General features: G+C 36.9%; 1 protein-coding gene across 1 annotated transcript in view; it reads right to left on the bottom strand.

Moving 5' to 3' along the window:
- The window catches only part of JAM2 (junctional adhesion molecule 2), a 34,808-nt gene that overhangs the window by 2,686 nt on the left and 19,534 nt on the right, over positions 1–12,588 (bottom strand). Inside the window, exons 7-9 of the mRNA XM_026700641.2 lie at positions 4,870–4,977; positions 2,725–2,740; positions 1,987–2,026 (exon numbers count right to left, since the gene is read on the bottom strand). Of these exons, the coding sequence (XP_026556426.2) occupies positions 1,987–2,026; positions 2,725–2,740; positions 4,870–4,977 (164 nt within the window). The remainder of the gene's footprint in view (positions 1–1,986; positions 2,027–2,724; positions 2,741–4,869; positions 4,978–12,588) is intronic.

Raw genomic sequence — 12,588 nt, 5'->3', positions numbered from 1 at the left:
TTACTGCTCAACAAATATTAGGAGCACTATCATGCCTTTCATGTTGTAAAAGGTTACTAGCAACTTTGAAGCATTGGGGTCATTTTTATAGTAATCTGGTGCATGCATGTGAACTGGATTTATGGTAAATCTGATTTGCCATGAAAAAGTTAAGACACGTTGGCATGAATCCATAGCTTGTGGCCACTTTATGACCATTCGGGGTGTTCCTGGACTCAACTCCTGCTTGAGGAGCAGGTGGCAGTTGTGGCCAGGAGGGTCTTTGCGCAACTGCAGGTTGTGCACCAATTACACCCTTTCCTGGGCCAACAGTTCCTACTCATAGTCACTCATGCCCTAGTCACTCCTCATCTTGACTATTGAAACACGCTCTACATGGGGCTGCCCTTGAAGAGCATCTGGAAGCTCCAGTTGGTGCAAAATGCAGCGTCCCACATGGTTTTGTGCAGATCCTGGTGTGCACATGTATCACCTCCTGTGGGAGCTGCATTGGTTGCAGATTTGCTTCCGGGTGCAATTCAAGGTGCTGGTTGTCACCTTTAAAGACCTTTGTGGCTTGGGACCAGGTTATCTGAGGCACCATCTCTTGCCAGTCACATCTAGAGTGGGGAGGCAGGGAATGTAGCAGGTCCCATCCCCAAGGGAGATACACCTGGTGGGACCCAGAAGAAGGACCTTCTCCATGGTGGCCCCTCTCTCTGGAACATCATTCCTCCAGAGATTAGAATGGCCCAAACTCTAATACTCTTCCGGAAGGGCTGAAAATGTGGTTTTGTAGCAAGCCTAAGGAACCCAGAGCAAGATGGAACCCATTAAATGACTCGTGTGATCGGCTGTCATTGGGGCAGGGGTTGGGAGTTGAGGGGTGATTTTGTTATATTGTACTATATTAATTTACTTAATTCTTTTTGTTAATTTGTATTGTTTTAAGTGTGGTTTTATATTCTGTAAGCCGCCTTGAGTCACTACGGGTGAATAAACAATATAAAATAAATCAATCAATCAATAAATTAAATATTACTAGCATCTCTGTGGATATCTGCCTAATATCACATTTTCTGCCAGTGATCATGTATGAGAGAAATATAGCAAAAAAAAAAAAATTTCTAAAGGTAGACTTTACATCATCTTAAAACCTAAACACATTTGGCATGGCCACTATTGTTGTTCTGTACTGTGTGATAATGATCTTATGAAAGGGCAAGTATCCAGAGTCAAAAACTTCAATGGGCCTTCAGACTAAAAAATATATTTCTACACATTAGGTAGGAAATTATATAAGCTAAATTATGTTTAAACATAAAATAGCCATCCGGACCCTTTTTTTCTCTCCTGAAATATTAGTGTTCAGTTGAAGGGATACCACACTTGATCTTTGCCAAAGGCTGAGAAACATTTGAAGGGAACATTTATGTTTGGGAATATTCAAAATCAAGTCTCATCTTCTTTACCTATTCCAGTGGTGACTAACCTTTTCGGGCTCCTGTGCCGATAATTGTGCGCATGCTTGCGCTCGCATGCCAGCACCCAGAAGGCAATGTGCGTGGGTCCACCCACACCCCTGCACATGCGCGTGCAACCACCCATGTGTGCCGCACATCTCTGCGCATGCATGAGCGACCTCCGCGCACTATGCATTTGCACATGAGCAAGCAACCCCTGCATGCACCGTGCATCTCTGCATGCACACGTTTCTCGTGCCCCCACCCCACCCCCGCGCATGTGCACCAGATACCTGACAATCAGCGGATGGACGGGCGGCACGCACATGCACAGTAGACCTGCGCTGGGCAAGCTTGCGTGCCGGCAGTAATGGCTCTGCATGCCACTTCCAGCACTCGTGCCATAGGTTCACCATCATGGACCTATTCCTTCTCCAAATTCAGCAAGAATATATTACTAGATTCAATTGACTTGTCCAGTTTTTAGCACCTGCATTTTATATTACAGTTGTGTGAAACACGCAGATAGATGCAGAATACTCACTTTTTCATTTTCTGTACTTCTGTACTTGGAATTCGTGTTCCTGCTCGTGAAATTAAAAAAAACAAAACATTTACATCTGATCGCTTCTGGTCGATTAACTCTATATATCTCGTGTGTATAAACGTATTTCATACACACTGAGTTTCCTTGAACAGAAACCAAAATTTATCAGTTGCCTGGATAGAGTGCTGAAGAAAATATTTCCATGGATAAAGCAACACCATCAAATTTTAAAATTTTGGACTGAATAATGCCTTATTTTTTGTGACCATAATAATATTAATATGTACAAAACTCTCAAGTTGAAATATTACAATAGAAATTTAAATTGGCATTTTATTTAAATGGATTTGTCTAAATGAAAAATTATGCATTTTGTGAAAACAGCAGTTACCATTCTTTTAATTAATGAAAGTGAACTATATATTTAGTCCAGTGGCCATTAACCTTAACAAAAAGTATACTTTATACATGTTCAGTGATGAAACTGTATAATGCATAAAGGAAAAGATTGCCCAATGATTACTGTATTCAAATATTTTTAAATGGTGTATTAGAAATCACCCACACTCTAAATATTTTCCAGCTGTGCCAACATTTATAGGTTATATTCTTCAAAAGGTAATAATGCAACTGAATCTACTCGTTCGACTCAGTTGCTTCCACAACCCGGTAGAAATTATGATTAACATTTTGGCAATACAAACATGACAATAGATGTAAAGTAACTGTACTTACATTGAAGAATTTCTTTCTAGAAAAATAAGGAAAAATGCAATAAGACGAATACAATTTGATACTGCTTAATTGCAAAGCTTTTGATAAATTACAAGACAACCGAGTGCATTGAAACAGATATTTTATTCTCTGATTTTTGGACACATCCTTTTTTTGTATTTCCTATCAGACTCCAGTTACATATTAACATGATTTGCATGTTTGAAAGTGTAAACTATCTTAAGGAATGTTTTTTCTCTGTATGAATTTCCCTTGCAAATTGGTGGTTTTTCTCATCCTTCTAAGGGATAGTTTAACTTGGAATATTTCCTAAATAATCTGAAGGAATTTATTGAGCACATGCTCTTTACCTAGTGTGGATTGCTTTGCCATGGAATTATAAGTAGGTACTGGTCTTAGCAAACCTAGCCACAGCCATTTCTTTTCTAGATGTTTTATGTGTCTGAATAGAAAAAACAAGATTTTAAAAATATTTTATGGTGTGCTATGGAAATGCTTAAAAATACAAACTCCTTTTGATCAATTATGAAAATATTCAGAACCACAACAGGACAATATTTCTTAGAAATAATTATAATATTACAAAATAATAAACATATTTTCAGAAATTGAGAGTATCTAGAAAAACATCTGGAGAAAGAAGGCAAAAATTAGGATACATATTTTTTTTCCTCAAATGGAAATAAGACATTGTTATATTTCTCCTGCCTGCTCCTCAAAGAATAATGGCTCTGTTTAGCTGCTAAGAAAGCAAATTGTTCTCTTCCTTTTGTGGCTCATTGTTCCTGTAAGAGTAAGGCATGCAGAGAGCAAGAACTGACCAGCTGCTCTGAAAGTGAAGTGGATTTTATTTCAGCAAAATCTTTTGTAAATTAGTGTGCTTCTATTGTAATCCGGCAGAGGGAGTTAGTGATGAAAATTCTGCAAAGATTAAACCTGGTGTCTTAACATCACTCTTCCAGTAAAGATCAAAGTGCATCAGTTTTTAAATTGCTAGTATGTGCATAATTGCATTTTATAATCCAGAATGCACTTTTAGAATTCAAATAATGGTTCAGATTGAATTCCAAAAAGGTATCTAGGTATATACACAGGGGCACAAATGTAGCAGATTTTGATACAGTATTCAATTTAGCAGACATATAATATTGGGGAAAATGCAGCTATTTTAAAGATTGCAGTGAGGCATTGTAATCATGCTAAAAAGAAGGAAAGTGTCAGTCTAACCTTCCTGGCCTTCTGCAAGGATTTAAAAACCCGACTCGGCCAATTGATTCGGGGCTCCAAAGAAGGAGTTCCTTTGGGAATGATAAATTAATAACAGATCCCATCTCTCCCCCGGCCTCCCCCCCCCCGGCCTTCTCATCTTATTCCTTCCCTCCCCATCTTTTAGTTTGGGATGAACATTTGGATCTTTATAGTATTAATATTATCCATAGGTTTTGTATAGTTTTATCTTTTTAATATCATAAGCCACCCAAAATTATTCTCTGATAAGATGGGTGGCCAATACATTTAATGAACAAACAAACAAAAAATAAACACACCTTTTCAGAATTGTACTGCACAGTCCTACTTTCTGTTTTTAGAGTTAAGTTTGCCAAACAGTTCTATGAATTTCTGATAGAAATTATAATATAGAAAGACTACAGTAGCAAGTTAGACATTTCTTTTCAATGTGAATATTGGCACATTTCTAAAGGAATTTTTATTTTTGTGGAGCTGCATTCTCTAGTCATGTCATTCCTCAATAATAGCAGTAACACAGTCTGCTGGGATACATGGAAGTGTCTCCAAAGTTATCAAAAGAACATTAAATCTAATTGTACTTAATCATTAAAAAAATATAAATTTTTTTGATTCCCCCAGTCAGGAAAGGGTTAGTCATGTGTGTGTGTGTGTTTGTTTGGCAGTGAGTGGGGTGTCAACATCATCACCTAGTCCTTATTAGTATACATAATGAATCCAGTGCACATAAAAAAGGGTAGGATTTTGAACATCAGTTACTGTTTGTGCAGCATTTTTATTCCCTCTCATCCCCCATGAAGGCTTCCACTTCTGTAGTACTAATTGTAACCACAGTTCACAAACAAGTAGGCAATGAAATATTTGTAATACTTCAAAGAAAGGGTAATCTGTACTTACTTGAAAAATAACCTTTCTTCTGTGCATAATATACCCCAAGACCACAGGAAGCCATTATTAAGGCCACAATGACCACCGAAGCTATGATAGCACTTACATTAAGGTCATCTAAAATTCAAAACAAAATAAATATATCAGGAAGGGATGCAATGCCCAGAGTAATTATTTCAAGTAAATCATCTTGAGAGAAGGCACCAATGGCTAACATTCAATCTTAAATGAGAACATTAAATAAAAACCTTACTCATACGTTGTTACATGTAAACCAGTGGTGGGATTCAAAAAATTTTACTACCGGTTCTGTGGGCATGGCTTGGTGGGTGTGGCAGGGGAAGGATACTGTAAAATCTCCAGTCAGAGGTGATATTTGCCAGTTCTCCGAACTACTCAAACTTTCCGCTACCGGTTCTCCAGAACTGGTCAGAACCTGTTGAATGTCACCTCTGATGTAAACAATGAAAGTTCAGTTTTCACCATTGTTATGAGTTTATTGAGTGATCTTATCTAAGCTTCTATCTCTGTTCTTATCACCATAATTCTCCCATATGATAATCACTAAAATTCAATACTATAGAAAATAATTGTTACAAAGATGAATGGTGAGGTCTATAAAGTCTTAAATATGCAGTGAAATCACTTTGAAGAACGCTTTAATTCCCTCCCCCATTTTCTTCCCTTTTGAACATCTTACTGAAAAACTTATGTACTGAAGGATTTAGCTATGAAGACAGAAAAACTATAGGATTCCTTATAATCTCACTTCTTCCAAAAAGGTTTCATTCTAAATATCAGGTGTCAAGTGAATGTAGTTGGAAATAATGTGAGACCAAAATAGAAAACTGCCGCAACAATAAAGCTAGAATTTAAATGGTCACTATACGAAAAAGACAATAGATTCTTGTGACAGTAGCCAATCAATATTTCCAAGAAATCTAGAATACATGATTGAAAACCTTAGCAGACAAGATAGTGTACTTCATAGGTGTCAAACTCGATCACACGTCACATGACATATTGCAACTTTTTTTGCCTTTGTGGAGCTAGGGTAGGTGTGGCCCACACATAATGCATCTGGCCCACAGGCCGCCAGTTTGATACCCCTGGTATACTCATATATGCATTTATTACCTTTGCCAAATACTTTTTTTCTGCATACCTGAGTCTAAATACTATTAAAACTTCCATCTAAGTACTGCCATATAGGATAACACTATAAATGGGAGTTAGCTGCCATTGCAATCGTGAAAGTACAGGTTCTATTTTGCTATATAGCCTAAATATTTGAGCATATTTTAGGCAGAGGTTATATTCAGCAGATTCTGACCAATTCTGGAGAACTGGTAGTGGAAATTTTGAGTAGTTTGGAGAACCGGCAAATACCATCTCTGACTGGCCCCGGCCCCATCTATTCTCTGCCTCCCAAGTCCCAGCGGATCGGTTGGGTCTTCTTTTGTTGTACTGCACAGGAGAACAGAACTGGAAAGCAGGTTACCGGGATGGGGCGGGAATGGGAATTTTGCAGTATCCTTCCCCTGCCACACCCACCAAGCTATACCCACAGAACCAGTGGTAAAAATTTTGAATCCCACCACTGATTTTAGCAGTACAAAAAGAATGATTCTGACAATGATATCAATGTGGACATTTTCATAAGGGAAAAAAATATTTGATATCCTGTTTCCATTGCTTACATGATTTGTGTACTTTAGAAGTATTTAGATTTCTATTTAAAAATAAATGGATATATCTTATTTTAAGATTTAAAGCATTACAGGCCCATATTCAAAATTATCAACATTTAAACCCTCCCATTTCAAGATGCTGATTTCCCTACTAAAGCTGGTTCTTTGCAACTGCTGCTCCCTGGTTTTGAAAAGGAGTATCCCAAGATGACATATGGACAATTGTGGACCCAATAGCCAGGGATGGGGCATTCTTGAAGATTCCAATTCCCTCTGGAAGTGATCAAAAAGTCATTGGGTGGAGAGAGGCTTCCAGTGGCAAGGCAAGGACGGTCAGAGGGGCAGAAATCTGCTCGTGATTCTAGCCTCCCTTTTCTTGAGTTTGGTGCGATCTTTCGGGGTGCTCGAGTCTTGGAGAGACCCGTGCCGGTGTGGGGGAACCTCGGGCTGCAGTGTGGGGAAAGCAACCCCCCTGTAACGAAGAGGAAGCCCTCCAGAGCCCAACGATCAAGAACAGCCTCCTAACAATGGAGGCTCCGAAGTCCGGACTGCCACCGATGGGAAGAAAAAGTGAGTGAAAGTTTGCAAGCTCGGGGGGAAAGAGAGTCGTGGCAGAGAAGATATTTGACTGACAATAGACTGATTTTAGGCTGTTAAATACTGTGTGAATGCCAGCTGTGAGCTCCAAGACGAAGCGGCTACAAAAGAATTGGTTTAGTGAATGTGAAAGAGCTTGGCAGGCAGAAGAGAGTCGGAAATAAAAAAGAAGTAAAGAGAATTTTGGAAGTCTGAAGACTCTATTATCACTAACATTTAGATTGAAGCTATTAAATTGGATCCAGAAGCAGAACGAAGCCGATCGGGGAAAGACAGAGCAACGCCATAGGCAGTATCCAGAACGCTGAAACGAGTGGGAATATTGCTTACTGGCAGCTGTTACTCAGCAAATCTTCATTTGCCATTTCCGGTGTGCTAGAAGTGGAAGCTTCCAAAGTGAAAAGCGGAAACAAAAACTCTTGTCTTTGGAATTTTCTTTTTTCTTTTCCTCAACCCTTTTCTGTGTGTACATACTTACTAAAATAGCCTCTCTTCTTTCTTACTTGTGGATGGTATGCTATGTTGAAATATGCTTGCTTTTTTTTTTTTCCCCCCCTCTGATTTCCTCTTGATAAATATGTACATTTAGTAATGAAATATTAGAGTGTTAAAATATTGGATTAATTTAGTTAAGTTATTATTAATAGAGATTGTTATAATTTGAATGGGAATATAGGGGAGACAGTAAGAATATTAAGCATTAGTTACTTAATAAGCTTAGAGCTCTCTAGACCAATATTATATTTCTTTGTGTGGGTTTATCTGTGAATGTAATATATTTTATAGTTAAGGTTACTTTATATTGAAGTTAAACTAGAGAAAAATATATACACTTTACTAATTAGTCAAGAATATAGCTACTTAATAGGTTGATAGATCTTGGTCAATTTTAGTTACAGAACTAAGAATACTGAATGCCAATTTGGAATAATATATTCAATATTGTACAACAACAAAAACAAATTTTAAAGGAAATGACTACTACAACTACCACTGCTTTGAAATCTGGTAGGAAGGTTAATCCCACAATAATGACTACTTTGACAACAACTTCACCCATGGCACAAAAACAATAGAGGAAACACTACCAACAGAGAAGTCAACTAGCATCTCGAATGCTAATATCCAAGCAATGTTCCTAACTTTACAGGACTCATTGACAAGATTGCAAGAAACAATGATTAAAAACCACAGTGAAACAAGGGCAGATATCAATGAATTGAAGGAAGAAATGGGGAAACTAAAGACAGAAATGAAAGCGGACATTTCCAAAGTAGAGGATAAAGTGGGGGTGTTGCAGCAGGCCTTGGAGAAAAACGAAGTTATAATAAAAGAAGTAGAGAAAAGAACCGAACGAACAGAAAGGGAATTAGAAAGGGTGGATGAAGATCTCAAAAGCATGAGCAAAGAAATGGAGGACTCCCTTGTCCTCCTAGAAATGGACAAGGCAGCAACTTACCTAAGATTCCAAAATGTGACAGAATCAAAAGAAGAAGACCTGGAATACTTGATGGCAGAAATACTGGCCGGTTTATTGAAGATGGATAAAGATGAAATTCAAAAAGAGTTTGATGAAGTCTACCGGGTCAATACAAATTATGCAAGACGCCACAATTGTTCTAGGGAAGTACATATACGATTCACTAGAAGATGTGTTCGAGACATGATATATAGAACCTCAAGAGATAAAACTATAACCTACAAAGAGAAAGAAATTGTGATTCTTAAACAGATACTGAGGAGAATAAGGGAACAAAGGCATGACTATAAATTTCTGGCAGCATATTTAAATAAAAAAGAATCACATTTAAATGGCTTATTCCAGAAGGAATGTTAGTGTCGTGGAAAGAGAGGAAAATCAAAATAGATACTATGGAAAAAGCCCAGGATTTTTACGAACGGATGGTGGGCCCACAGGAGCAAAGTAGTAGGGAGAAATTGGACACAAAGTTTCAAGAAGAATACAGTGGACATAAAAATAGAACTGGAACGGTAGGAAACCAAGAAAATACCTATCCACAACAAAAGACAGAAGGAACTACATCAATACAAGCGCAAGAAGAGAGAGGAATTGTTACACGACAAAGAGCAAAACAAAACTAAATAGATGGGAGAAGAAAAAAATTACTATCAATAAACATAAATGGTTTAAATTCAACAATTAAGAGAAAAAGGATATTATCTAAATTAATTAAACATAATGCAGATATAACGTGCCTGCAAGAAACCCATATAAAGAAGAAGGATGAAAATATTTAGAATGCCCGAAATTAGGAAAATTATTTACCACACCAGCAGATGAGGAGAAAAAGAAGGGAATCGCAGTATATGTGAAAGAGGATTTGAAATCTGAGCTAATATGGTCGGATTTAGAAGGAAGGACTCTGGGTTTGCAGATCTGGATTAATGATATTCCAATTCTTTTAGTAGTAATATATGCCCCAAATGGAGACCAAAAAGAGTTTTTTAAACACCTATATGGAAAATTGGTTGAATTGCAAAAAAGAAATATTTGTATGGTAGGGGACTTCAACTCCATTGCTGATTTCCAAAAGGATCACAGTAATGCCGGGAAGAATAAAAAGGGGAAGAGAGAGCTCCCAAGATTTGTAGGGAAATGATGAAAGAGCTAAATCTGACAGATATATGGAGAAGATTACATCCTGAAAAAGACAATTTACATTTTATTCAAATCCCCACCAAACATGGACACGGATTGATATGGCATGGATGAGTGGAGAGATAGCAAATGAGACAAAGAAGTGGAAATTTTGCCTAATGAATGGGCAGACCATAATCCAATACAGGTAATATGGAAGGGCAGGGCAAAACCAAAGAAAAGATGGACCTTAAACACTCAATTAATAAGAGAGAAAGAATATATTAATAAATTAAAGGAGGAATTGATTTTTTTATTAAAGAAAATGATAACGGAGAAACCACGAAACAAAATGTCTGGGATACGATGAAGGCGGTTATAAGAGGCACAACAATCTCTTATAATGCTAAGAGAAACAAGGAAAAATATTCCCAACAAAACAAATTACAACAGAGAATTAAGGAGCTAGAAACCCTTCTACAAAATAACCCAAAAGAATCCAAACTGCAAAATCAGATAAGTATAGTCAAACACAAACTGAATTTAATTGATCAAGAGAAAATGACTATGAATTTGAACTTAACTAGACAAATCTATTTTGAACATGCCAACAAGCCAGGAAGATGGCTATCTTATAAATTGAAAAAAAGAAAGAGAAGAGACTGATATACCAGTTAATAGATAGCAAAGGAGATACATACCAGGAAATAGAACAGAAAAAGAAATCATTCATAAATACTTTGAAGATTTATACAAAAGAGAGGATGTCAGTGAAGATAGAATAAGGAATTATCTAGATGAAGTAAAGGATAAGGCAATTGGGGAAGAAATGGCTGAACTATTAAATAAAGACATTACTGAATCGGAATTGAAATCAGCAATAGAGAGCCAGAAAATAATAAAACCCCGGGCCCAGACGGGATCCCAGGGGAGCTGTACAAGGCAATAGCAGATCAAATCGACCACTTATGGTGGAAGTTTTTAATGACGTTTTACTAGCAGCTAGGATGCCGGACTCATGGAGGGGGCACTGATCTCGCTGATCCCGAAGGAGGATACAGATCCCAGATATATAAACAATTACAGGCCGATTTCACTCTTAAATACTGATTATAAAATATTCACTTCTATTATAGCAAACAGATTAAAAAGATTGCTAAACTTGTATATACATGAAGATCAAAATGGATTCCTTCCAACTAGGCAAATAAAGAATAATCTAAGAATAGTATTAGACGTACTAGAATTTTATGAAGCCCACCCAGAGAGACAAGTAGCACTCATGTTTCTAGATGCAGAAAAAGCTTTCGATAATTTGAATTGGCAATTTTAATTCAAAAATTTATAATTTGAATCTGGGTACCAAATTTGAAAATATTATAACAACTATATATGACACACAACAAGCTAATATAATAGTGAATGGGGAATGCACCCACTAATAAAGATAGAAAAAGGAGTGAGACAGGGTTGCCCACTCTCTCCCCTGCTCTTCATATTAGCATTAGAGACATTATTAACACGAATTAGGCGGAATTCAGATATAAAGGGATTAACAGTTAAGAAAGAGGAATATAAATTGCAAGCGTTTGCGGACAACATGATTTTCTTCCTTGAAGAACCAAAAGACAGGGGACCAAAATTGATGAGTGAATTAGAGAAATTTGGAGCAGTAGCGGGACTTAAACAAAAAAAAAACCAAATTAATGACCAAAAACCTAACAGAAAAACAGAAAATAGAACTAGAAGAAATAATGCAGATACAAGTGACAAAGAAAGTGAAATACTTAGGAATTTGGCTAACCCCACACTGTAAGACACTTAAAGAAAACAATTATGATAAACTGATACATCAGGTAAAGAAAGATTTAGAATCGTGGGGAAACTTCAAATTTCACTACTAGGCCGAATTGCTACTATTAAAATGAACATTCTCCCTAAATTTTTGTATTTATTCCAAACAATCCCAATTAAATTACATAAAAAGTTTTTTGAAGAACTCAATAGAACAACCCTGAAATTTATTTGGCAAGGGAAAAACCCAGAATAAATGTAAAAGCAATGCAGGATATGAAGAGCAGGGGAGGGTTAGCATTTCCAAACTGGGAGTTATACCATATGGCCACCTCATTAGTTTGGTTGAAGGATTGGGTGAATTTAACCAATAAAAGAATACTATTTCTAGAAGGCCATGATTTACAAAGGGGTGGCACGCCTTTCTATGGGACGTAGGGAAAACCAGTCAAAAATATTTCCATAGACATTTAATTAGAGACGCACTATTAACAATTTGGAGGAAAATAAGGAAAAACATTATACAAAAGTACCAGTATGGATTTCAACAATGGAGGCAATGATTCACCCAAACAATTTGGAGCTTACCAAAATGATTAAATACAAAGACTTATTAGACCCACAAGGAAATTTGAAACCGAGGCTGGATCTTCAAGAGCAAGGACATAAAATTGATCAATGGGTTTATCTTCAGATTCAAAGCAGACATAAACAAGACAAAAAAGAATTCGGAATTAATGACAAACTGCAACAGTTAGATAAAATTTTATTAGGATCAAATAAAAAAAACATAACAAAATTTTATAACTACTTATTAGAAACAGAACTAGAAGAAGAAATCGTAAAAGGAAATATGATTGCTTGGAGTAAGAACGTAGGGCGCAGCATCACATTAGCGGAATGGGAGAAAGTTTGGGGCAGAAACAATAAGATTACCAAATCGGCAGCATACAAGGAAAATCTTTATAAAATGTTTTATAGATGGCATCTCCCCTTCGAGGTTAGCGAAGATGCACCCCAACATGAGTTCGCATTGCTGGAAGTGTA

The sequence above is a fragment of the Pseudonaja textilis genome, chromosome 7, assembly GCF_049901715.1.
Source record: "Pseudonaja textilis isolate UNSWEBS1 chromosome 7, rPseTex1.2, whole genome shotgun sequence".
NCBI classification, from domain to species: domain Eukaryota; kingdom Metazoa; phylum Chordata; class Lepidosauria; order Squamata; family Elapidae; genus Pseudonaja; species Pseudonaja textilis.
Note: the sequence above shows the minus strand (reverse complement) of the source record. Positions and strands in the feature narration are given on the sequence as shown.